The sequence below is a fragment of the Varanus komodoensis genome, unplaced genomic scaffold, assembly GCF_004798865.1.
Source record: "Varanus komodoensis strain SLA01 unplaced genomic scaffold, ASM479886v1 scaffold16, whole genome shotgun sequence".
NCBI classification, from domain to species: domain Eukaryota; kingdom Metazoa; phylum Chordata; class Lepidosauria; order Squamata; family Varanidae; genus Varanus; species Varanus komodoensis.
In genome coordinates, this window is record NW_025335468.1 from 17,316,437 (window position 1) to 17,343,030 (window position 26,594).

The 26,594-nt window shown below is 41.9% G+C and overlaps 1 protein-coding gene across 8 annotated transcripts in view; it reads left to right on the top strand.

The window, feature by feature from the left end:
• The window catches only part of MICAL2 (microtubule associated monooxygenase, calponin and LIM domain containing 2), a 156,969-nt gene that overhangs the window by 24,049 nt on the left and 106,326 nt on the right, over positions 1-26,594 (top strand). For all 8 annotated transcript variants that reach the window (XR_006414260.1, XR_006414261.1, XR_006414262.1 and 5 more), the window contains exons 2-5: positions 6,350-6,707; positions 22,291-22,498; positions 23,446-23,562; positions 24,462-24,563. Coding sequence is in view for 5 of the 8 variants with exons in the window: in XM_044425589.1 (XP_044281524.1) it covers positions 6,408-6,707; positions 22,291-22,498; positions 23,446-23,562; positions 24,462-24,563 (727 nt within the window). In the remaining 3 variants the exon portion in view is untranslated. The remainder of the gene's footprint in view (positions 1-6,349; positions 6,708-22,290; positions 22,499-23,445; positions 23,563-24,461; positions 24,564-26,594) is intronic.

Consider the following 26,594-nt stretch of genomic DNA (forward strand, 5'->3'; position numbering starts at 1 on the left):
ATACGTGCCAACAGTGGGAGGACTGAGTGGGGAATATGGAAACCATGATGATGTAGAAACCACTTGATCATTGGTCAGGTAGGTCATGGTTTAAAAAAAACCATGGTAACCACATAGGTACCTGAAGCTAGGTTTCTCTCTCTGCCCTTTTAGAACAACAGACCATTCTTTGGCAAAAACTATTCTCCAGTGTACATTCAGCAGTGTATAAACAGCAAAGAAAGAGTCTCTGTACATGCACAGAGCAATGGTTGAACCCACACCAGAAACTGCCTTCGAGAACTCTTTGGAGGGCCCCTCTGGAGACTGGTCAGCTTCTTATTTATTTCTTATTGATTTATTTAGAACATTTCTGTACTGTTTGATTAACATAATGCTCTCAAAACAGTTTACAAAATGAAATGTCGCCCCTCTAGTTGGCTAGCCCTTCTAACCTGACACCATGTCATGGGGTCAAGGATCATATCAGGCTTGTCTGGCTCCTGTTGCATGACCCCTCCGGGCAGTTGCTATTCTCAGGGTCCACCTGAACACCTGGAGAAGGTGATCTTGAGATAAGCTCTCCTGCCATTTCCATCGAAATCTGGAGGCCTCATTTCCCAGGGCCTCTTTCCCTCTGCCTTCAAAGCATCCAAGTCTCCCTGGCCTTGAAACACGTGCCAAGAACAGCTGTGTTTTTCATTCCCGACAATAGGGTTGCTCGTTGGGTTGTGTGAATGCAGTCCATCATGAGGTACCTTTTGAAATAAATGTTTTATGACTAGCATATACACCTTTTAATTTTCCAGCACTGTTTGTTGACTACAACAATTTACTTAGAACATTTTAGAATGACGTTTGCAATCAATGTGAGCTTCTTACACATCTTGAAAGTACATTAAGTATGAATCATAATACCAGACAAACCCTTTTCAGTATAAAAGGCTGGTAGTCAGCTTATTTCTTTTAAAACCTTTAAAATTAAAATTTATTATAGCTTTAAAGCGAACATTAGTTGGCCTTACTGTGTGTCTTGGATAAGATTTAAAGCAAAGGCAGGAAATAAAGGCAGGATGAGTACTTAGATTCTGTAATAAAAAGAAATTGGAGCACCACACAGGGACTTGTTTCAGTTGTGCTGACAACATCCCCAAATATAACATGGAAAAAGCATTATGTCCAGGAATTGAGCTAAAAGTTAAGGTTACTGTAAGTGAAGCTGCCTGGTGATAAAAATATACAGTAACTCATAAATAGTCTTTAGCAGAGAATATTATGTGCTAACTAGAATACGATGTCTGCGTGACTGCTTTAGGGCAGTGTTTCCCAATCTGCTTGTCCTGGGATGCAGCAGGTTTCCCCCTAGATTTAAATAGAACCACACTGCATGTGAAGGCTCGGGTGGAACACTTGGGCTTTCTGGGCAGTGATTCGGTGGTGATTCAGCCCATCAGCTGCAAGAAGGGCTGTACTGGAGTGTGCAGCCCTCTTTGCTTCCTTCCTTGTTGGTGGTAGACCGATCAGCCCCACCTTGCCAGGATCAGACTGGCTCTTGGAGCACTCAGGTGGCTTCAATTTACAAGGTGCTCCTTGCCGCCTCTTACTGTTCGTGCATTTCCCACCACACCCCTCTCCTGCTGCAGTTTGGAGGGACTGGGAGCTTCCGCTTATACTTTTGGTCAACTCCTTTCTCATTTTGTCTGAAATGAAACTGTGGCTAACATTAAGGTTACTTTGAAACAAGCCAGCTTCAGAACTGCCAGCAAGGTGGATCGACTGTCCCTTGAAATCCCAGTATTAATTTTCAACGTACACAAATATTTAAAATGTGGATTTGCTGTGATTTTTATGGTATTCTTTGCAGGTGCTTAGCTGTCTAAATAGCTTAGTCATGCCAATATGCACAAATATAGTTTGTATTTACAGTCTTTTTTTATAGTTCCATTCTGTCCATAGGCTAATTTTGCCTTAGTAACCATAATTTAAGCCCTCTGAGCATTTCGAGAAGGCTGAGTTTTGTATGTAATAAGAAAGCAAGGAGACCTTTGCTGGTTCAGGCCAGTGTCCCATGCAGTCCAGTATTCTGTTTTTATAGAATCTGCTTTCTGTTATTCATTCACCACATTGAAAGTGCTTCTTTTGGTTAACTCTAGTCAGGCCATGGGTCAGTATGGTGCCACCAAGAAAAAGACTTGTAGTGACAGGTTTGGTAAGGGAGAAAATGTTTAGGTATCCTGGTCCCAAGTGTTTTAGGGGCAGTAGTATTAAAATTTTAAACCTGGCCCAGCAGTGAATAGGCAGTGCAGTTCCTTCAGCCAAGGCAGCTGCCAGCAACACCTGAGCTGCCGCATTCCGCACTAGCCCCAGCTTTAGGGCGGAGGTGGTGAACGTATGGCACGGGTGCTGCAGCGGGCACGCAGAGCCCTCTCTGTCGGCACGTGAGCCAAGTCGCCCCAGCATTGCCCCAGCAGCCAAGCATCAGATAACATAGGGGCCATGCGCATGCGCAGAAAGGAGTAGCGCTGCCAGGCGATGACGTCACGAGCCACAACTCATTAGCCGCGACTCATCCAAGCTTTCACATGGCTGGTCAGTGCGCTGCCAAGGATATATATATATATATATATATATATATATATATATATTTGCTTGGACTGGCTGCGAGTTGTTTTTTCTAAACTAAAACCTCAGTTTTCAGGTTTTATTGCGGTGTTGGCACTTTGCGCTAAATAAGTGACCCTATGATGCCAGTGCTTTGTGATCTCCACAGGCTTCCAGCGTATTCAGAGTGCTGGTATTACCCCTTAAAGCCCTAAAGGCTCCTCTGAGTATCACCTTCTTTGTATGTGTGTGGTCTTTTTTTGGCACTGAGTGAAAATCTTTTTATTCTTAAACACCTTTTTAGTTCTTCAGTATTTTTTCTTTAAATTTTACTGTGGATTTAGATCTTCCCACTACTGCTGGCTTTTATCCTGGCTTTTAATCTACTTTAAACTGTTGAGGGTGTTTCTTATATTTTTAAAAGCGTGTGTGAAATTTGTGGACTGCCCAGGGAACTTTAGTTATTGGGTAATATAGAAATATAATAAACAAAATAAATTTAAAATTCACAAACCTTTAATTTAAAAAATGTAAAAGAAGCACCAGAAGATGCTGAGAAACACATGTGCTGTAATACATATGGAATAATCAAAATTAAACAGTATAAGCATTGTTACAGTGTATCGCTTATTCCAAGAGGCAAACAAGAGACCTTTTTTTCCAGAACAGTTGCTGGCTACTTGTAGTGCTTTGCTTACTGCACTATAAACACTAGTTCAAGCAAAAAAGAAAAAAGAATATAAAAATGCCATCTCTTTTTAAAGAAGGAGTGGAGAAAAGCCAAAGACAGCAAGTTCCATTTCGTCACTTCCAATGCTAACTCAACATCAATTTTCATAACTCAACATCAATTTTCAATCTCAGTTCAAGAAGTTCAGCACAGGTGAACAGGAGTTTTCCGAGTGCACAACAGAACCCTGTCTCGCCGCCGCTTCCTCCTCTTCAGACTGTGTAAATTGGCACCCAGTGCGCCAATCTGTGAAGGCGGCAGACCTGAGCGCACTTCCCACATTCCTTTCCAGATACTTGCCCTCTGGTCATTGAATGGTTAATCCCGAGTTTTATCTGTAGCAGCTACAGAAGGAAGGGGAGAAGAGGGCTCTGTTATGGTGCCCTCTAGGATTAGCTTCTTGTAGTGGTGCTCTTCTGCAGTAGGCCATGGTCAAGATCAGTGTGTTTATGTGAGAAGCATGATTCCTGGACATGCAATTTAATTATCACCACAGCCAATGGCTTTATGGACAGTCCAAGTTTTCTAGTTCATAGTCTTCCCAGCATCTGTTCATGAGAGTATAAGCTGATCGTGAGAGTATAATGTTATCCATTCTATTTTGTAAATTATTTCAAACGTAAATGATTTGCTGCTTCTTTTCAAATCCAAGTGAAGGACTCAAGGGGTCCAATCTTGGAGCCCTCCACTCAGTTAAGCACAAGGATGAGAGGGCAAAAGTACACATTTTATTCTCAAGAGTAGTTTGATCACAGGAAAAGGGCAATCACCCCAGAATACATGGTGCAGTCCCCTACTATACCCTTATTGACCAGGCAGTGATGACAGAAGTCCATTGGTTCAAAATTCCTGCCATGAGTGTATTTGACTGGTACATTTGGATTCAGGTAGTTCCTGCATTCCTGTGGACTGGGACTTGGGGCTCGGGTGAAGGATTGCACAACCTCTGACCTCACGTGGCCTGGCTCTGGTTACACAGATACCGCTGGGTACGTGACTAGCCCACTCGAGTCCAGTGCCAGCCAGCGAGGTATGTCCTACACAAGAACACTGTAAAACTCCATGAAGAATTAAGCTCATATGATTTTAATATTGGAGTCCATTGTAGCAAGTCCAGTTTGTATTATGAGATGAGGGATTAGGATTGTGTGGAGAAAAGTGGAATGCTTTTTGGAAGGGGAGACATTCATCATCATCATGAAATTGGGAGCATCGATTATGCTCTCTGGAAATGATACTCTACAAGTCTGGCTACCGTGCCAGTGAGGAGGGATTTGCTATCTTGCTCTAATTTATTTGAATTATTTGGCAAGGTTTTACCTACTGCCTTTTAATTCTGAAAAGTCCTCTATGGCATTTTGGGCACTGTTGCTAAAACAGGACATTAGCAATGTGGGGTTGCATACCCTTTCAAGAATCTTGGCAGCACGAAGATAAAAATTCTTTTATTAAAAATGAATTTCATATTTTTTATGTGACTAAGGCTATTGACCCATGTTTATTCACATTAAAAAAAAACACTTCCACTTAAGTTAAAAAATATACAGGTCACAGGACACTTTTTAAAATGTTTTAATCTGGCAGTAAAGGAGGGAAACTAAATGATCCACAGTTTCTTAAAAATAGTTGTAGAAAAATACTGAAGAACTCCACTTCCACAATCTTGTGTAATTGTGATGTGCAATAATTCCATACGTACTTTCTTGCCCCAGAGAGCTGTTTAGGACTGCTTTATCCAACCTGATGCCCTCCTGGATTTCTGCTTCCCTCAAGCCCAGCCAACGTGGCCAGTGGTCAGGAATACTGGGTGCGGTGTTCAAAAACATCTGGAGAGCACTAGATTGGGGTAGGCGAGCAGTGCAGAAAAGAATTATGCCTTTGAGCAAGCAGCCTGGTACACACTGGAATTTATTCTTGATAAGAGTGATCCCTGATGCAGCATAGTAAGCACTGTTATCTGCCTAGAGATGTGCCCACAAAACGGTGCATCTATAAAGTGTGTGTCAGATAACAGTTAACATTATTTTTAAAAAGTGTGCCTTGTCGGTAGAGCCATATAGTCAGGCTCTTTAACAAGCTGAATATTTTAAGTTGTGGGTGTTGTTCTTGACCTTTGATACACGTAGGAAGCCCCTTGTAAACGTCTGGTGTGATTTGACTGCACTTTGCCCGTATTTGAACAATATTCCAAAAGCTGTTAAATTGTAACATAATATGCTCTGCTTACATAGACCTGCCCATCTGAAGAGGGAAAAGGTGAGGAATGTGTTTTCAGTGGCCATTGAGTGCAGGGCGACCACAGTGCTCGTTATCTGTAGGTGATGTTTCCCAAGGGCGTGCATTCTGGCAATAGCACTGCTTCCTTGGGAGCCAAGTGATCTTTGGTTTTGTGGGAAAGCGACTTCACGGGGAGGGGAGTGATACTCATCAAACAAATGGCAGACATGGATGATTTCAGCAGCCTCTCCCCCTGCCACTTCTCCTATTCTCTTTTACAACATTATGAGTAAAAAGTCAAGAAGGAGGCATTGCACAATTGAGCAGCAAATGCAATTTGTGCCTCTGTGAATGATTATTGACGTAACGATGCAGTGTGGAAGTGGTTAGCATATAGCTCACATAATTTCAATTGGGGGCTCAGTGGGAAGACTAACTTTGGTGATATAAAGAACCATATGTTCATCACGATTTATAAGAAAATATTAAATAGATTTAGTGCTTAAACATTTGAAAGCTACACTTTATGAAAGAGAAGCAGAAATGAACTGTCATTATTCCAGTACTTCTCTTGTAGCGTTGTGAAAAGTAGCTTGTATATGAAAGTATTGGCGCAATAAAGTTTATTTTGAAATTCCGTTTTATGGAGTCACAATCTGCTGGAAATGTTTGAACTAAATACATGTCTTCTTGCAACTTTGGGTCCATAGATCATCCCTGTGTTATGTTTTGTGCCCTACTGGCGTCTAATCTTGTAGTTTGTAAGGATTTGATTCTTGTCTTGAGATGGCACTAACTTGACCTATATCTGTCTCTTTCTAGATGTTACCTACTTGGAAAAACTTGACGACATGCTTCAGATGCACCTCAGCCTAAGAGTATGCCATTAGGATATTCTGGTCTTTCTTCTTGGATCATGGGGGAAAAGGAAGATGAGAAATATAGCCAAGCTAGCCAAATATTTGAAAACTTTGTCCAAGCCTCAACATGCAAAGGTACAATTCAGGCCTTCAATATTCTCACTCGTCAACTTGAACTTGATCCACTGGACAACAGGAACTTTTATGCAAAACTTAAATCAAAGGTGACCAGTTGGAAGGCCAAAGCTTTGTGGAACAAGCTAGATAAAAGAGCAAGCCATAAAGAATATAAGCGTGGAAAATGTTGTGTGAACACGAAGGTAAGGCTCAGTTTCTGAAGCTTTACTTTGAAGTTTAGATCTTTGATTCTTTTCCCTGCTAAAGTAACATGCCACCGAGACTAAAAATGTGAATGGTTTCCTGACAATTATAATTGGGGAGCATGCAACCATCACTGTATCAGTTTCTGTTGTGTTACCCTCACATTCCTTTGTGGTTTTGTAACTTTTCTTGGTACATCTCCCTTGGTAGATAGCTAATCAGAAGTTCTCTCTAATGCTAACCACTCATACACATTAGCTGAGTTCAGATGACATAACAACCAATCCATGATAAGAATCCATGGTTGCTTGTCTTGTTGTCTGAACCCAGTCATGGTGATCAACCAATGTGACTTACTGTGGGTGTCAGACGCAATAAGACACAAGGGTCTGTGCTAAGCTTTCTCCCTGCCACAGTTGCTTGTTGTGTTGTCTGAACTTGGACAGCACATTCCATCATGGCAGAAAGTCCAGAAACAAGAGAACAGCTTGGCAAGAGGGGCAGTTGCCACATTTATTAAGCATCTGGCCAGAGAGTGCAGCTGATAGCTGGCCAAATTTGGCACAACCATCAGAGACATCATGGTTTCTCCTGCCCCAGAGATGTTTGGGGCAGGAGATGGAACTGCATCTCCCAGATGATCGCCTCATACAGCCTTTCATGCTTGGGTGGAGAGGGGAGGGAAAGGGAGGTACTGTCTCAGGAAGAAGGTGGCAATACCGCCCCCTCCCCCACACACACACACTCTTTGCGTCTGCTTGGGAGAAAGATCCACTGCACAGCATTTGCCAGAGCAGCTTCTCCCAGTGGCGAGCACAACCCTGTCCCCTGCTGCCCCCTTCTGCTTTGGTAAAAGGTGTCCTTGACTGTGTCTGGCTCCCAAACCCATCACCTGCTAGAACAGCTTCTCCCAAGCAAGGAGCTAGGGAGATGGACTTGCCCCCTTCCTCACTTCTGCTGGAGAAAAACGTGCTCAAGCAAGAGCAAAGACAGGAGAAACTGGGCTAGGCAGGGATTTTAACATTCACCGTACATCCGCGCCTAGCCCAGGTTACCCTGCTTTGTTCCTGCTTGGGGCTTTCACTCAGGAAGAAGCAGGGAAATCAGCTGATTGGTACCGCACCTTCCTGCAGCACCCAACAGCTGATTGCCCACCTCGCTCCCAAGACTGGACCAAGCACCCAACCCTGCCCTTTCTGCTGCAGTTCAGGGTATGAGCCATGTTTGCATAGCAGAAATTGATAGCCATGGTGAGCCAAACTTGAGAGCAGCCTCATTGCGCTTTGCTGAGATACCTTCTGGAGGAATGAGAGTAAAGGAGGCAGGGGGAAGGCAAGAAGCAGCCACAATGATCCTGAGCATCTCTTGGGCTTATCAGGGTTGCTCAGCACTTCACAGCAACCCAACAAGGTGGTGTACCATGATGGGTTGTCATGATGTTTGAGCCTACCCATTGTCTGTCATAATATAGGGATTACAAGACCCTTCCATCATTGGGTTATGCTGCATGTATTTCAGAATATTTCCAGTTTCAGTACTGAAGCAAAATGCAGTCATATGAGTGTAACAAATTGAATTGTTAATTTTACTGCGTTAACATCTCGTCTGCCCATCTGTCTATTGTGGCCTCAGTGATGTATTTTTTGGAAGAGGTTTATTGGCACATTTGACTTGGTATCCTTTAATTTCAAAGCCAGGAAAGGAAAGAGTGTGGGAAACACTGCTGATTGATAGGAAGCCTTACTGGATTGCAGTTTCCACTGTTAGGCTGAACAGGAAGTTACTGCTAAATGATCACCGCTTGCAGGGAAGGGAAACATCTTGTCCGGAGGCTGAATCTGTCCTGGGTGGGTTAACGGCCTGTGAACCCGACTTTACCTGCCAGGATATTGTTGTTGATGTGAACAGGTTAATACAACATATGCAAAGTAATTGCATGGAATATGTTTTCAGGCTTAGAACACTTGGATGACTGTTTAGTCCACATGTTTTCTTCATTAGGGACATTTTATGTGTAATTTGCTACCTGCTCTCTAAGCAGTGTGTGTGGGATTTATCATAAAGAATGGCTCCTTCTGATATGAATAAAAATGGAAACGGGGGACAGGACGGGGCATGAATAAATCGTACAATGAATAATTAAAGTTCAGTATTGGCTAATGTATTAGACTAATCCACCACTCCAGGTATCCCATAAAGAACAGGAGTTGCTTTTACTAGCCTATCAGAATAAGCAGACTGCATATATGGAAATGCTTAATCTGGGGAATGCAAATGAAAACAGACCCTGGACTGCAAACTTACTGCGGCTATCAAGCAACATTCCTTACTTATGATTCATCGTCGGCTGTGAAAATATATCTGTGGCACATGAGTGATAGGAAGTACATCCAGACAAAAACAGCTCACCAGTGATTTACTTTGACGTAATGCTGGTATTGGGCAGCTAAATGTGCCAGCTTGTCAAGTCGCACCTTTAAGTGGATCCTGCATGGTAAAACAGCAAGCCTGCCGTGTGTCCCTGCAGGAGGGCTGATGGGCTTCCATAAAGGGGAATGTGTGAGAGAGAACTTGTATGTTGCACAAGCCTTATGCTCACTTTAGGTGCAGGAGTTCAGGCAATTAAAGTGAAGAAGTTATGCTTCAGTGCTGGGGAATTAAACTCAAATTCTAGCTTAAGTGTCAAGTTTACAATGCGTTCTCAGGTAAATCTCAGCCTAAATTGCCTCGTAACTGGATTTACTTTTCTTGCATTTGATTCATTATGATACTAAGCAAAATATATTGGGAACAAACAAATATATGTTCTGAATTTAAAAACCAGGACAAGAGGCATTTTTACATTAAAATTACATCTCAAATTAATATAAACTTTCAGTTGAGAATAGTTGTTCAATGTAAGATCCAAGAGATTGTGAAGTTAAAGCATTCCTTGAAGAAAGATTTGCACAAAGACATCTATTTTCAGAAACTGGACATTTCTGCACTTGCAATATTTATTGTGTTTTCGTTAAGATATATGATGCAGACTCACTATGGAATACTAAAATATCCCAAATTAGCTTAACTTGCGTATGTCTTTCTTTATGCCTAAAGATTAGGGTGCATAGCATATTTTCATAAGAAATTGACACAACACAGATAAAAATATCCAACTCTGTCCATGTGTTTGAGGAAGAGGAGAATCATGTTGATAGTACATAAAGCAGTCGTTATTTAGTGTTTACAAATTTCTGGAAAGTTAACCACTCAAAACTATACAAAACATTATGAATAATGTAAAATTGAGGATACAAATGCTAAGACAATAGCCAATGGAAACATAGCCCTAGGTGACCTTTTATCAGACCAACACACAGTAGCAATTAAAGAGTACAAAATGCATGTTCAAAGGATGACTCAACCAATCAGGGTAATTCTGGTCCATCTCAGTTTTCCATGTCTTCATTCAGAAGCATGTTCTGTTCAACTTGCACATTAAACTGAAATTTTAAAAAACTTGTCTAAATGTTTTTGAATATATTTTCCTACAAGATACACATTTATAAGCATACATTAATTCAGAGTACTTAATTCTAAACATGTTTCTTCCTAAAATATGCATTTCAGTATTGCAGGAATTGAGTCAACAAGTGCAATGCAACATTCAGAGAAGGATGAAATCTAAAGGATTTTGATCCAAATAGTAGCGAGGCTTAATTCAGGTCAGTTTGCATCAGAATTCTCAAAGACTAAAGAAATTCTCAAAGAATTCCTAAAGCATTCCTAATTCAAAGGCAATTTTTAACTGGCCTCTTCCAGTTAATACAAAGGATAAAGTAGAAATGAGAGACTGGCTGGAATGATCACTTGTATTACCAATTTAAGCTTTTCATTCTCAGTACAACTAACTGAAGCAAGAATTGTTTTAAACCTCACATGTTAACATCTCCCTTCAGTTGGTGATTTCCAGTCAAAGTGTAATGCCTTGAATAGTCTCTTCAAGCACTGCCAAACGTTCAGGAGATGTTCTTGACTAGAGAAATTTTTCTTGCCCTTGTGGTTTAAACATGGTATACGTCTGACATTGTCAAGCAAGGTGTTATTCTAATTGGGTGATTAGCAATCAAATTTCAGCTTTCAAAATGTAATCCTGTGCACCCTGCCCTTTGAATACACGAGGTAACACATGTACTGTAAGTGTTCCCTCCTCATCCAGGACGTTTGGTGCTGCCTTGTGACAGGGATGGGCAACTTGTGGACTCCCTCATGACTTGGTCTACAACTTGGTCTCATGCCACTGGCAAAGGTTGATGGGAGTCACAGGCCAAAACATCCGGAGCATTACAAGTTGCTAGCCCTTGTCTTAGAAGAAAAGTAACCTGTAGTGCACGTGTCCTCAGACTATGGCCCGCGGGATGGATCTGGCCTGCCATGCCCATTTATCCGGCCCACGCCGCCACCTGTGCGCACGCCGCTGCTTTGCGGCACGGGCGGGAAGTGGTGGCTTGCTCACTCTGAGATGGTTTTAGACTCGTTGGGAGATCTCCGAACAATCGAGCCGCCGCCGTGCACACCCGCCGCCACCTCACACATTCCTGACGATGGCTCACCAGCCCACCTGCCCAGGCCCACCCTCCTCACCGGCCCATGCCGGTCGCTGACGCCTTTGAACTGGCCCCCCATTGAAAACGTTTGAGGACCCCTGCCGTAGTGCTACTGCGGACATTTTTCTAAGGCTGACAGCAGCAAAGGGGATAGTTTTCTCAGATCACAGCTGGGTTGGGAAGAAGTAAACCTCCGCTTCCCACATGTTGCATTTTTTGATGAAAATTGTGTAAGAGGCACACCTAGTTATCAATCTTCTTAAAAATCCAGAGGTAGTTGCTAACAATCAGTTAGAGTAAGGTTTAGTTTAACTCTGAGTGTATTTATAATCATAGGTAAGAAAGTAGAATGCTGTTTAATTGCTAGTGTTTTGAAAGCTTTAGAGTTGGCAACCTTGAGTCTGTCTAATTTATTCATATATTTACAATGTTTCTGTTGAAATTGGTGAACTGGACCAAATTTTGGGCACTTCATTTAGCATCGTCATCTTTTGCTGCCTAGCTCAGTATGGCTTTTTTTCTGTTTGTTGAACCTATTTCTCATATTTTATAGCATGCTTGTAAAAGTCCCTGCAGTAAAAGTCCAGGCACTATGTAAAGGTCCAGACTTATATGTAAAGAAAAAAGTTAGCAACTGTGTTTATTACAAGAAGCAAGTGTAGAATTGCTTGTGCTTTGCTCCTGTAGCAATACTGCATGATGTGAAAAGACTGGTGAGAAGACTCTGGTTTGTAAACCGAGGCTACATTTGCTCAGGTTTTTCTTTTCCTTCTCAAAGTCCTTGAGAAGAGAAATGTAACATGTGGGTCTTTGATTCATGAGGAAAGCAATAGCAGAATTGTAGGCAGTTGCAGTGTTTTCTTAAATAGTGGCAAAAATTACTTTGGTTACAGCCCTGACATGCTGGTCCACACATTGAATGTTTCCCTTTCAGAGAATTACTGTTGAGTTCAGACTGCTTAGACCTGGACAGGGTTAAAAAGAGCTCTGTGTGAATAGGCCCAGATAGTGCTTCCATTATTATTGTGGTTTTTACAGGATCAGGCTTCCTTGCATTATTCATGTCTGGGGCAGCCGGCAGCATAAAGTAATATTCATAATGTTCTTCTCTCCGCTGCTGCTCCAAGAGTTAAAACAAAGCATTGTGTTAAGGATGGGCATAGCAGGCGCATATTTTCCCCTTACTCAAATGTAAGCATGAGCCAGTCCAGACTGGGATCTCTGTGTCTGCGTGGTGGGGAAGACAACAGGAGGCCTTTAACCCTGAGTACCCTGCTGCCATCTTGATCCAAAATCTCCCCACTTCACATATGCCTGGAATGTTGTATTGACAAACAACAATCCTTTCGTTCTCAATTCCAATTGCAGGAACAGGGGGCGGGATCCAAACTGGGACACAAATACTCTAGGTGGCACAAAAATGTAGGGGAAGCCATTGATCTGGTTCACAGGCTTTCTAAAGGCAAAATTGTAACCTGTTTTTTCAAATAATTTGTCTGTAAAACAACTGAAAGGAGGCAGCTCAGCACTCCTGGCTACAGGCCTGTTGAGATGCCAGAGGTGCTCACTCTCCCTGCCCCCACAACTGAAGTCCTAATCCAGACCTGCACATTTGCATTTGAATAAGTAAAAGGTAGGGCTGCTTGCTTTGCCTTTAGAGTTTGACCCTGAGAGCAACTTCCATCTAGTGAAAAAGTACACAGTAGTAAAAGTATGTGGACTATTGCCCTAGCCAAACTAGAGGACAAGCATTGTGCGTGGCTTACTCATGTCTGCCAGTACAGTTAATTCTTCTCCCTCCCCTTCATCCTGAACACTAACTTGGGCAATTTCGGCATGCTGAACCATTAGAAGAGCAGTACTAGGGAGAAAAAAATGTGCCAGGTTATTTCATTGTACTCATTTTTTTCTCAAGAATTAATTGTTTGTGAAGAAATAGCTGATTGGTAATCTCTAGAAGAAGAAAAGGCAATGGAAGCCCTTTTCTGTCTGTGGCTGATATTTGCTAGGTGGGGCTAGGCAGGAGGTTGTACATCTTTCCAGGTGGAAGGGAAAGGGAATGGGAAGGGAATCTCTTTAAGTAGTGCTAGACTGATTCACACTGACAGCATATTACCTTGGTCTTGTCAGTGAACATGGGTAGTGGCAGTGTGCTCTGCTTAGCTGTTCTTTTTCTTCTGGTAACACCTGTGCAGCCAAGCACTGGCTCAACTTGCTTATTTTAGATCCTGGCCTTATTAGGGATCTCTTAAGGGACAGGGGAAGAGGCCCAGGCTCTGAAAATGCTGCTCTTTCATTTGAGAGCCCCTGGGTGGTCAGGTTCTGGACCTTGGCCCTGAGGTCCAGTCCCAGCTGCACCACTGCTACCAAATGCAGCGCCTCAGTGAAACAGGTAGAAGGCCAGGTGAGATGCTGAGGCACTTGCTGGGGTCTGGACCTGAGCATCCTACTGCTAGCCTCAGTTGTGCTCTCTCCAGCTCTTGTGGAAATGACACTTTTATTTCTGTGAAAGTTACTCGGGCTTAACTGCACAGGAAATGTGAAAGCAGTAGACTTTAAAAAATTGATTAACATGCTTTCTAATGGAGGGGAAAAAGTTGACTCAGCTTGTCCAAACCAAACAGAATATTTGGATGACAACACCACATGAGAGGATCTGAGAATAATGGTGTTTGATTGCTTATATGAAAGACCACTGCTGTTAAAACAGCTCCCTGTACACCAGTGTTAGAAGCGACAGAGTATTGCTTGTTCATTTTTAATTTGTCTTGATTAATGTGCATTTTCAAAAAAATCTCCAGGTTTCAGTAAGTAACTGAGACTTGATATAGGCATGCCTTTTATTGTTCTCCCCACCTACTGTAATCTCTGTAAATAGTGGAGAGAGAATGGACTAGTGTAGATACTGAACTAGTATAGTCTTCTGAATAACTATTACACACTCCAGTTCAGTAGAGCTTTGACTCTTAGGTGGTATAGAAATGTAATCAATGTATGTATGTATGTATGTATGTATGTATGTACACACACACACCCTGTATTCATTTATAAGGGTGTCAGCAGTTGTTGGATAAGTTTAAAAATCCATATGATCTCCTGTACATTTCAGTAATGATAAAATGGGAAAATAGTTTGTATTCCCTTCTGAAAAGGCGTGTAGAATGACAAAACTTGACCTAGTGACAAATATATGTGGAGCATTCCTAGGTTTGATTTCCCTGACTGCCCTATAAGAAACTAGACTTCTTTGAGAAATAATTGATATTGCTTAAATAACTTCATAAATGTAAGACTTCATAAATTACCTCAGCATCCCTTTAATTTGGCCTCTATGTACTTCCTTTTTGGCAATTGGTAGACAGAACAGCCATTAAGTCAAGTAGATAAAAATCCTTTTGGGATGGCAAAATTGCACTACATTCATTTTTAATACTTATATAGGGTTGTGACTTGATTCTCATGTGTTCAGAATGGTGGGTTTTTAAAGAATGTTTAAAGAAAAAGAATTCTTTTTAAATAGGCACTGTTGGTAGAATGAAAAACAAGAAACACAATTTTCTGAAAAGGAGACAAAATATTTGACAGAGTAAATTAAGTTAGATTACATCAGTGAGAGCAGCTTATGTGCCATTATATTATTACTGAATGAGATCACCACAGAGCATGCACAGTACAGATACCTTGTAAGTGTACTGTTTTTAGCCTTCTAGTGCTTTGATTGCAATAGGATTTTGCTAGCTGCAGACGCTTCAGAGGCTGAACCAGACCTATCGGATGGTAAGGCAAGACACTCAATTCTGGCAGGAGCTATGAACAAGATAGTTGCATCACTCAGATAAATTGTAAAGGAAGTGACTCTTGTGTTGGACTCTAGAAAAATAGATTGAAGCTGGAGGACTGATAGGGAAAAGGTGAGCGGAGGCAGGAAGCAGTGAAAGAGAAGCAGGAAAGAATAGCACCTGCCAAGTTTAAGGTGGAGAAGCTGCAGCAGCGAGGTGGACATTATTCGTGAAAGCAACATGTTAATACAATTGAAAGCTCCCAAAAGGCTTGTAGGCTTGACCTAGAGGATGTTGCATAGGTGTTTCGATAAGAGCAGGTCCGGCAGAGTGTGCCAAAAGCAAAGAGGAAGCACATTGCACCTGGAAGTCAGCTGGGCCTTGTACTGAATAGCAATGAGGTGGAGGACCAGGCTGCACCGCAAAAGGAGCTGAACTGTTTCTTCTGTTACGATTATTCCTGAGATTGTGCATTAAAAGAACTAAGACAGCTCGCTGTGACCATGGAATACACAATATGTCAAGTAAATGGAGACTTATCATTGAAATTATAATTGCTTTGGCCTCAGCCGATTGTACAGCCCTTTCTCTTTCTAGCTTGTGCAGCAGGCTTCCTTGTCCTGGTGATTCCCTTGAGATATGTTGGTCCCCTAAATCACTGTGGTCATGACTTAGGATGATGAGGCTCAAATCCAAATCCATTCAAAGATGCCAGATGGTGGGAGGTTGCTACACAGAATACTGTGGTCCATCAGTTATGTTTATAGCACAGTTATTGGTTTAAGAAAGGGGAAAACAACTTCTTGGATTCTTGTTTTCCAAAGTTAGGAAGCAGCAAAATACTTCGAGAATGTTTTGTCTGGAGTTGAAGAATGTCGTCATTACTAAGAGGGCCAGTTTTTCTCTGATTAAAACCTGTCTGACCAGCCTTGGCATTTGAAATGCCACTTTATATATGCTTGTTACAAAAACAACTTTTTTTTTTCACTCCCCTCTGATGTAAGAGTTTCATTCTGTGCTTTCAAGCGTGTTGACATCTTATTTAAGACATGCAGGTCTACTGCTTTTCTCTGTATGGCCTTTTAAAAGCTTTAAAAGAAAGGTAAACATAAGCTACCCACTGTTTGATATATACCAAGCCTCATGGGTCAATGTCCTTTGCCTGTTTCCTTAAAATACCATCAGACTCAAACAATTTTAACTAGGCTCATGAACAGTAACAGAAATAACAGTATTTCAATACTGGCTAAAGCGTCAGCCAACAAAGCATTTCAGTACCTAATCTTGTGAGTGGTGGTGGTGGAGATCCATGATATCTATTCTGTGCATTGTCAGCTTGTGGAGAAGGAGTATGCCTAGCACTCGCCTCTGTGTGGATAACTTGACCTTACTCTCCTCAAAGGATTAATGTCCTTTTCCCTCTTGTGACAGATTCTCTCTCTCCCTTCCCCAAACACATGATTGTGCCTCCATCTATGATTAACATGGTCTCAGATTCAATGTATGTAGAAGCCGTTGGAGGAAGCATATCTCAATAAACCCCCAGCGGTGCATGTGCTACTATCACAGGCTTGCTAAATCAAAAGCTCTTCAGATCTTTTGGATCATGGCTTCCATCTGCTGCAGCCACTATAGCCAGTGGTGGGGAATAATGGGAGCAGTAGTCCCAAGTATTTGGAGGACAACAGGATGGTTAATTTAATGTTTATATTTTTTAATTTAAGATTATAATTATTTTAATTTATTGTTGTAAGCCGCCCCGAGGCTTCGGCGAATGGGGCGGCATAAAAATGTTATAATAATAATAATAAATAAATAAATGGTTACTTGCTCAATGAAACCTTTCACTTGGTGAAACTTCAGTTCTCTGTATCCAACACTTGTATGCTCTCTGCTGTGTACCAAACTAGCCCTACACAATGCACATGTACAGTAGGAAAAGATTCTGATTACAGCGGCTGTAAGTTGGGTGAAATTCTTTAGAACAGGAGATATAAGGTAGCACTGGGGCATTGCCAGTTCTCCCTTAATGGGTAGACCATATCAGTAGACTATATTAGGGTTACCTGGACTCCCCTTGGCCTTAAGCGTGGCCTTTGGCACCACCAAATCTGTTGCTGCTGCAGGAGCAACAGCACAACAGTTGGTGGATTGCCACCAACTTGCTACTGAGTGGCAAAGTGCAATGGTGGCCCCAAAACAGGTGAACTTGCCTTTAAACAATTCAAAGCTAAATTTGGTCCTTTAATGCCAAATGCTAATTTGGTCTTTTAATGCCATTGTGTTTTGGCTGCCAAATTTTGGTGGCAAACCTCCGATTGTGCTGCCGTTGTTATCACCAAAATAAAACAGTGGTTCTTGGAGCATTGAAATTGCCCTCAGAACTGCAACATTGTCCACCCCTGCTGAAATTGCCCTTTCTGTGAAGCCAGGACAGTCATAAAGAGATTCAGTTGCAGCGATATTATCTTGTAGTTTTTCTTGTAGTTATCTCCCACAAAGCAGGAAGCCCAAACAGGAAATGGCATGATAAAGCACACTTCCTGAGCCTAGCAAAGACTTACAAACGTACAGAGTAGTAGACCTCACTGATTGTCCCACCCCACCTTCGCAGGATGATGTACTGAAATGCTTTGCTCTCTGATGCTTTAACCAGTATTAAAAGCAGTATCTGTTCACAGGCCTAGTTAAAGTGTTTTTTGGGCCTGATGATATTTTAGATTGTGTCCAATTTAAAAGAAGCAAAATAGATTCTGCAATTTTTTCTATAATTTAGCGTAATTTCTGCACTAAACTGATATTAGATTTTAGTTTTGTTTGACTCACGACCATTCCTGGTAAATCGGTGACAGGCTAATGGCAGTGGCTGAGACAGAAGAGACCCTGACAGTGCTGTCTTGGACCTTGCACCCTCCGTGCACATAAGGCCCTGAACTTGAATGCTGGCAACAAGGTGCCTGGGCAGTTTCTGCTGCTCCTACCAGATATTTTATGTAGATGACAGTTAAGGCACTAGGGAAAGGGAAAGAAGGAGCCTGGGATGGTGATAGGAATCAACGTAAGTCCTCAACCACCACCAATTCCCATCTCCACCCATTTGTACACCCTCCCTTTTCCCTCTGAGGTCCATTTGCTGCCTTGGGGAGGGGAAGCTGGTGTGGTTCTTTCCATGTCAGCTGTGAGAGGCTGGGTAGGGTCTTGGCCTTCAGAGTTCCAGCTACAAGATTCTGCATTCTTGGAGCTGGGAAACCAAACAATCCTATGACCTCCCAGATGAGGTTGAGAGGCCATAGGATGATACGCTAACACTGTACCATCTCTGGAAGAGGATTTATTATTTTGTTCCCCAAATCCTTCACTTTCTGTATATAAGGTAAACATATGGGGGGAAAAAGAAGCACAAAGGGTAGAGACTTCTCACCGAAGCATTACTCAACCATCTGCTTTTTGATACTGTAACAGCTGCTCTTCTTTGGAGACAAATTGGATTAATTCCATGGAAATAATCTCTAATTATCCTGTGAAGTAATTGCTTTAATTGTGATTGTGGTTATTCTGAGAACCTCACCAGTAAGTGTCAGTCCCAGCCATGGTTCTAGAAGGTATTGTAATATGACAGGGTAAATGCCTTTGTAGTAAACATACATGCATCTCTTTGTGCGTGCATATGCACACATGCACAATCCATGATACTGCCAGACTGGTGCCCACTTGTTTCAGAGAAGTGCTGGAAACACTAGTAGCACGAACTTCTTGCATTCCTCAGACTCATCTGTGGAGGGTATACAGTGCAGCCAGTCTGCTACTGCGTGTTCTTTTCATTCTCCTGTGCACTACCATGTTTTTTTACACTTTGTGGCATACTCTGTATGCTGTTAAAATCTCTACATCCAAGAAACATGAAGGGCCCCATGTAGGGATGACTCTGAGGGGCCATCTCTCAGAAACATTCTCTGAGGGGAAAAAATAAGGTGTGATTCAGAAGCCTATGCAATGTTTCTCTAGGCATGGTGGATCTAATAACTCTAGATCCTAGTTTAGTCACATCAGATTTATTTATTATCTGTTATCATATTTATATACTGCCCTATAGCCCAAAGGGCTTTCTGGGTGGTTTATAAGGATGCTTAGGAAGAAGTGAAACCACATATGTCCAAGATGATATCTAGCTTATTGAGCACCTACAGAGATAAGATGTGGATGCAGATTATCAATAGACATGCACAAGAAAAGCTTACGGAATCCCTTTAGTCACATGGTTTCCTGAGGTGACAAACACTGCTCTTGGGATACTAGTTACTTGAACACATTACATGCTCCTGGTTCCAAGCAGAAAGCCAAAGAACACTCCTTGCCATGGAGTTTATAGAATTCCTCTCTCCCTCTGTTTCTGGTCTGGAGATAGACACAAGTTAGCCTCTTCCTGGGAAACAAGGAAGGAGGGTGAGAGGAGGCCCCACTATCTCAATCGACTTCAGCAAATGGGTGCACAAACATCCATTGCTCAAGGATGAGCTAAGGAATTCACAGTGCCTGCTAGGTGGTGATCTCATGCATTCACTGAGCTCCATAAGCTTCTCACAGCGATTATGCCTAACGAGTATTATAGCTACACTTAAGGCCTGTGCTGGACCTTTACATGAGCCAGGTAATGCCTCATCACAATTCATGATTCATTACTTTCTGTTTGATTTGAAGTGGCATAGAAATATTTTAAGTATAATATGCAGTGCTTTTTTTGTAAGAAAAAAGATGCCGGAACTCATGAAATTATTTACCTTTCACACATGGTCAGTCACTGTACACACACCCACACACGTCAGTTGTGTAATGAAACATAAGGGTTGCCACCCGCGGTAAGCTCGGCGTGTGACCACACGACCAATCACAAGCCAAGCAGCGCCACAAGCTGAGCAGTGCCATCACAACCAGTGCGGACGAAGTACACATGCATCGGATTCGACACACAAGCAGCCTGCATGCACCGTTTTAATTATTTTGCCTTCGACCTGCTATGCTCGACAGGGCGATTCAAATCCACGTGGACCACACATCAAATTTTAAAAAGTTAAAGTAAAAAGTTGGAAAATCTGTTGAAAAAAGGTGCCGAAACTCTGTTCTGGTGCATTCTATGACAAAAAAGGCACTGATAATATGTAATGTAAAAACAAATTAAAACCTGCAAGCCATTTTAGAAACAATTCTCTTTTCTGGATAACATCCTGGCAAGCAGATGGAAATAAGTTAGCTGGAAGCGTAGCCTAAGAGCTCGTACAGGAGCTGGAGGGATCCTTTTTTCATGGTTTGTTCCTTACTGCAGATTTGCTTAGCATTTAACCCTCCATTTCTTCACTAAGCATGGGATTGGGGAAAAAATGAGCCTGGGATTAGGGAAAAAAAAGAATGCCACAGTTGTAGCATTTAGTTCCTTCAGATTGAAGTAGAAAGCTTGTCTCATTTTTCTTTTTTCCAAATGCTGTTCTGCCTTGTTCATAACTTAATAAAGGTGGTATAAACCCTAAGCACAATTGAGTGCGGTTTTGTGGAATAATTTTGCTGTTTTGTCTCCAGAATACTTGAGCAAAAGTGACGCACAATGATGGATAAACTACTTCAGTAAAAAATCTGACCAGATAAACCAAGCAGTAAAGATAAATATGTTGCTAAATGTAAACACAGATGATGGCTTTAAATAGTTTCTCTGCAGAGCTTTGGAGAAAGTGGGCAGGGCTTTTCCTTTTGACTTGCTACTGCTATGGTGAACCATGCTTAGCGGGAAGGAGGAGTGGAAGGCTATCCTTGAATGAGTCACTTCTTATAACTGGCATGGTTTATATACATGGATCTTTGTTTTGTTGTGGGACCAAAGTAGATTAAACCATGTATGGTGTGCATTTGTTGAGTGCAACTGAACATTTTGTACAACTGTTCGGCTGTAAATATGTTGTCTGTTGAAACTCAGAGTTTCCATGTTAATCATAAGAAGTATGAGAAAGTGTGAGAAGTTTTGCCAATTGTTCTGCTCTATCAGACTTGATAGCATTTCAGTGGGATCTTGTCCATCCATATAATTAACTCAATTGATCCATTTTTGTAGGCTAGTAACTGGCATCTTAGCTTGTTTATTGAAGTGGGCCAGGCCAAGGAAGTCTCCTTTAAGCTTGTTCCTTTTAAAGTACCGTATTTTTTGCTCTATAAGACGTACTTTTTCCCCCCTCAAAAGTAAGGGGAAATGTGCGTCTTATAGAGCGAATATGTGTGTGCAGTAAGTCTGTCAGATGTGCAGCCCATGGGGAAGTGATGGGGAATGTGCCTGTGATTATGTGCCCATTTGATTCAGAATGTTTTTTTTCTTGTTTTCCTCCTCTAAAAACTGGGTGCATCTTATGGTCAGGCATGTCTTATAGAGTGAAAAATACAGTAATAGTAAGGGCCTCATGTCTTCAAGGCAGTTCATGGACTTGAAGTCATATGGTTAATCCCGTGAGGGAGATGTATGTGTGCAGAGACTGAGTTTTACAAGAGCATCTTTCTATGTCACATTTGCGCTGATCTGGATATTTACAAACACTTGTTGACTGCATGATTCTTCCTTTCTCCCTCTAAGTCAAGGTGTATTTTCCACCTCTTTTTACCATGCTTATTGGCATTTCTAAAGGCAATCATATTCAGGAAAAAAGAAGATGTTATATTCTTATAAATAAGTACTATAAATAATAACCCCTTAAGACCATTGCAACACCTAGAGCAAGGTTCTATTTGGTTTGTGTAGTACAGGGCTCTCCAATCTATGAGCGCTCCCAGTCTGGATCTAGGCTCTGTGCAGTTCTTTCCTAAAATCCCTCTGGCTCTCAGAATTTGTCTACTGCAAATCATTTTGAGCAGAACAATGGAAAGGGTGACTTCAGAGGTGGTAGAGGGATTTCAACTGGATCACAATCCCCTTTTTGTTTTGCTTTAAAAAATAATGGTGGGTATTTTAATGGAAATTGTAGTTTGGCCCTAGTTTGCTAATTTCTGGGGTGACTGTATGTTGAATGGAGATAATTCATTTGACTTTCCCACCCTTAACTTTTGTACAAATAGGGTTGGGTTGGGGCTTTTCTGAATATTTCAGAAGATCTTTTCCTTTATCTGATGATTGTGGCAGATGACAAGTTTGAAGTCTGTTTCCACAGGTCTTAATAAAATCAACTGTCCTTTGTTTCTTTCTCCAGTGTTTGATAGTTGGAGGTGGCCCCTGTGGTCTGAGGACTGCCATAGAACTTGCCTTTCTGGGAGCCAAAGTTATTGTTGTGGAGAAGAGAGACACTTTTTCTAGAAACAATGTGCTTCACCTCTGGCCTTTTACTATTCATGATCTCCGAAGCCTGGGAGCAAAGAAGTTTTATGGGAAGTTCTGTGCAGGATCCATTGATCATATCAGTAAGTACCATTGACTGTGACAGATGGCAGCTGGTTTGTTTTCTTTCATAGAAGATGCACATTGCACAAACATACATGTTGGATATTTTCCTAGTTAAGGGACAGATTTTGGTGGCAACACATTGTACAGTTAGTGCTGCTGGCATGTTCTGCTGAATTCAGTTGAGCCTGTGCAGGGTTGCTGCTCTTGCCCTGATATGGTATGCCAGTATCTCACTACCAAATCAAATGCTGAAGCCAGTATCAACTACAGAAAACAGCCTGTGTCAGGTATTTTTGGAAGAGGATAAAATAAATGTTTCTGTAGCTAGTTAAAAAAAACATTGCATCCCAGTCCCTCCTAGTCAGTATGTCCTATCAGAACTGTCAGCATGTTGGTTTAACCTGGATGCCAAAGTAGTCATTCAAATTTTCATCAAGTTTAAATTGACATAGCTTATCCTAATAGTTTTTATATTCACTTAGCCTTATAGCCTGGTACTGTTGTGCACTCATAGACTGCACGGTTGCAATTCCAAGTTGTTATTTTAAAATAAAAGATTTTGGGATTGTTTTTACCCTAAGCTTTTATTTTGGGTTTCCACATAATATGGCTAATATGTGCTTACAAGAACAGCAGCCCTGGATATTATATTTACTATGTGAGGCATATGAAGTATGGCATTTGCTTTGATACAAAAGAAATTGGCAGGTCATCCACTACTAGGCTTCATTTTTAACTTGAAAAAGGAAATGAAATGGCAGCTACTGTGGTTCCACTTGTAAATGCAGCCTAAAATAATAACAAAACCCTAATAAAAACACAGAGAAAAAGCAACAGAAGTGTACTTGGTTCTGACAGGGTTTTTATTGCATTAACAAGCATTTCTTCTGCCTTAAAATTGTAGTGATTAAACATCAGATAATGTCCCTCCTGAAAGATCAATTGTATTATTTCTGTTTTGCAGGCATTAGACAACTTCAGCTTATCTTATTCAAGGTTGCACTGATGCTGGGAGTTGAAATCCATGTGAATTTAGAATTTGTGAAAGTTCTGGAACCTCCTGAAGATCAAGAAAACCAAAGTATGGCATGATTCTTATTAAGAATTACACAGATAATAAGTCCATTGATACAAAACTTTAGAAAATAATGAATAGGAGAGATGTGAGAATATGCTTTACTAGAATATGTGCATGTTTTTACCTGTTGTATATATTTTTAAACTTGGTGTATAGTTTTAAACTTTGTGCCAAATGCCTGCTTTTAAAATTTCACTGCGAGACGGCAGATTCAATCCCACCATGCACATTCTCTCCAAAACACTCAAGAGTGCATTAAAAAGAATGAGCCAACAAGGCTTGTTGAGTCTTCAAGGGATGCTATTATCTGGGTTTATAAAGAAAAGAGGGTGGTGATCTGGGTTGTGGTCCAGCATGAAACGTGGCTGATCTATTCTTGCTTGTTAGCGCTAGTCATTCGGCAGCATGATTTGGAATGTGGCAAATATATTGGGATGCTAAGAGCTGCCTCTACCCCATGACCATATATGTGAGAGCTTCCATGAAATATTGCTCTGATTCATGCTGCCTTGGGATTCCTAGAATAGACAGACCAGTTTCTGGTTCATGTCAGTTCTGCATGTGCTTTCTCATTAGTCTGTTCTTCCCATTTTTTCGCAAATATATTGAAAAATCAAATCTGTGAAAGCATGTGTTTAAATTGTACATTTTCCCATAAAATACACATTTTAGATTTGTGCTGAAATATACACATCTATGCCAAGAAACCTGATAAAGTGCACAATCCAAAGGGTAGCCTTTTCCAAATTGCATTTTACTCCAGGAAGTACAAATAAGGTTGGCTGGTTGCTTTAAAACATTGAACAAAGTATATTCAGGGCTTCTCCCAAACTATTGGCTTTTCTCAGTGCAGTTTGAACTCTTGCAAATATATATGTTGCTGACTGGCTTGTTACTTTCAGAAATAGGTTGGCGGGCTGAATTTCTTCCAATGGATCATCCTTTGTCAAAATTTGAATTTGATGTCATTATTGGTGCTGATGGCCGCAAAAGCACTTTGGAAGGTATGTAATGTATTATGCTGAAGTTCAACTCAGTAGAAGACTTGTTTTGCAAAGCGCCTGCCTGCTTCTTGCATTTTGATGGACAGTAGAATTGATCATGCGTGGTTTTTCAAGTATAGGTTTCTTGAAATTATGGGCTAAGCTGCTTTCTTAATTTTTAGGATTTTGTTTTTTATGTTATTTAACATAAACTATTGTCATTTTACTACTGATTCAAAGGCAGGATATTGTGTAATTGCAGAATAATATCTGATGCAAACCTTTTTCAATTTTAATCATGAACCTCATGATCAGATATTGTCCTGGCTCTGAGAGTATCATCATTAGCAGTGGCAACTTCATGATTTTGTGTGGTTTCCACTGTTCCTCAGCAACTCACTGCAGAATGGATTCTCTCTGGAACAAGAGCATGTGGGTCCAAAGGAGTACTTTTGTGTGTGATTTCCCCAATCTGTCCTTTGCAAAAACAGTCTTAATGCTAACGTGCCTACATTCTGTGCCATAGGTAGCTGGGTGTTGGCGATTAAGAGGCTGTTCTACCTCCTGGAACTGCTTGGTTCCAGGAGAAACTCCCCTTCTGCTCAATGCCCTTGTCATTTTCTTTGTCAAAATCCACGCTTTCATTGCTAGCAAGCAACTTTGCAAAAGAAAAAAGCCTGACATACACTGAAATAGTTAGACTTGCCTGAAAAGCTCCATCTTCTGCAACGGCTAGGCACTTCTATTTCCTACCATCACTTTATTTATTTATTATTATTTATTAAAACATTTTTATGCCGCCCCATTCGCCGAAGCCTCGGGGCGGCTTACAACATAGATAAAACAAGTTAAAATCCATATAAAATAATCTTAATTAAAACTCACATTATAAAATAAGCCGCCCTGGCCAGATAAAATTCAATTATATTTAGCATTTAAAATGTTGCTTAAATAAAAAGGTCTTAGCCTGGCGCCGAAAAACAAATAACGACGGCGCCAGGCAGACCTCTCTGGGGAGCGCATTCCATAACTTAGGCGCCACCGCTGAGAAAGCCCTTCTCCGAGTAGCCACCCTCCTAATTTCTCTCACGGAGGGCTCCCGGAGAAGGGCCTCTCCCGCCGATCTCAGGGGGCGACTGGGCAAATATGGATGTAAGCGCTCCTTCAGGTAACCAGGACCCAAGCCGTTTAGGGCTTTATAGGTCATTACCAACACCTTGAATTGGGCCCGGACTTCAATGGGGAGCCAGTGAAGCTGACGGAGAACTGGCGTCATGTGAACATAACGTCCAGTCCCCGTCAGCAGCCTGGCAGCTCTATTCTGAACCAATTGAAGTATCCGGACCGTCTTCAAGGGTAGCCCCACGTAGAGCGCGTTACAGAAGTCAAGACGGGAAGTCACCAGCGCATGAGTCACTGTTGCAAGGCAGTCGTACTCCAGGTAGGGGCGCAGCTGATGAATCAGCCGAAGCTGGATGAAAGCGCTCCTCGCCGCTGTTGTCACCTGAGCTTCAAGTGAAAGCTCCGGGTCGAGGAGCACTCCCAAGCTGCGGACCTTGTCCCTAGGAGGGAGTGCAACCCCATTCAGGACAAGGTTCAGGTCACCTTCTCCGAAGCCCGAACCGCCAACCAACAGGACCTCCGTCTTGTCTGGATTGAGCTTCAGTTTATTGGCCCTCATCCAGCCCATTACCTCGGCCAGGCACCGGTTCAGTACAGCCACTGCCTCACCTGGATTGGTGGAAAACGAGAGGTAGAGCTGGGTATCATCAGCATACTGATGGGTCCGCAGCCCACACCTCCTGATGACCTCTCCCAGCGGTTTCATGTAGATATTGAACAGTAAAGGGGACAAAATGGAACCCTGCGGTACCCCATGGCAAAGCTGCCATGGCGCAGAGCCATAGTCCCCCAACACCACCTTCTGGAATCGGTCGTTGAGATAGGAGCAGAACCACCGCAAAGCGGTGCCTCCGACCCCCAATCCCGCCAGCCTATCCAGAAGGATACCATGGTCGATGGTATCGAAAGCCGCTGAGAGGTCCAGGAGAA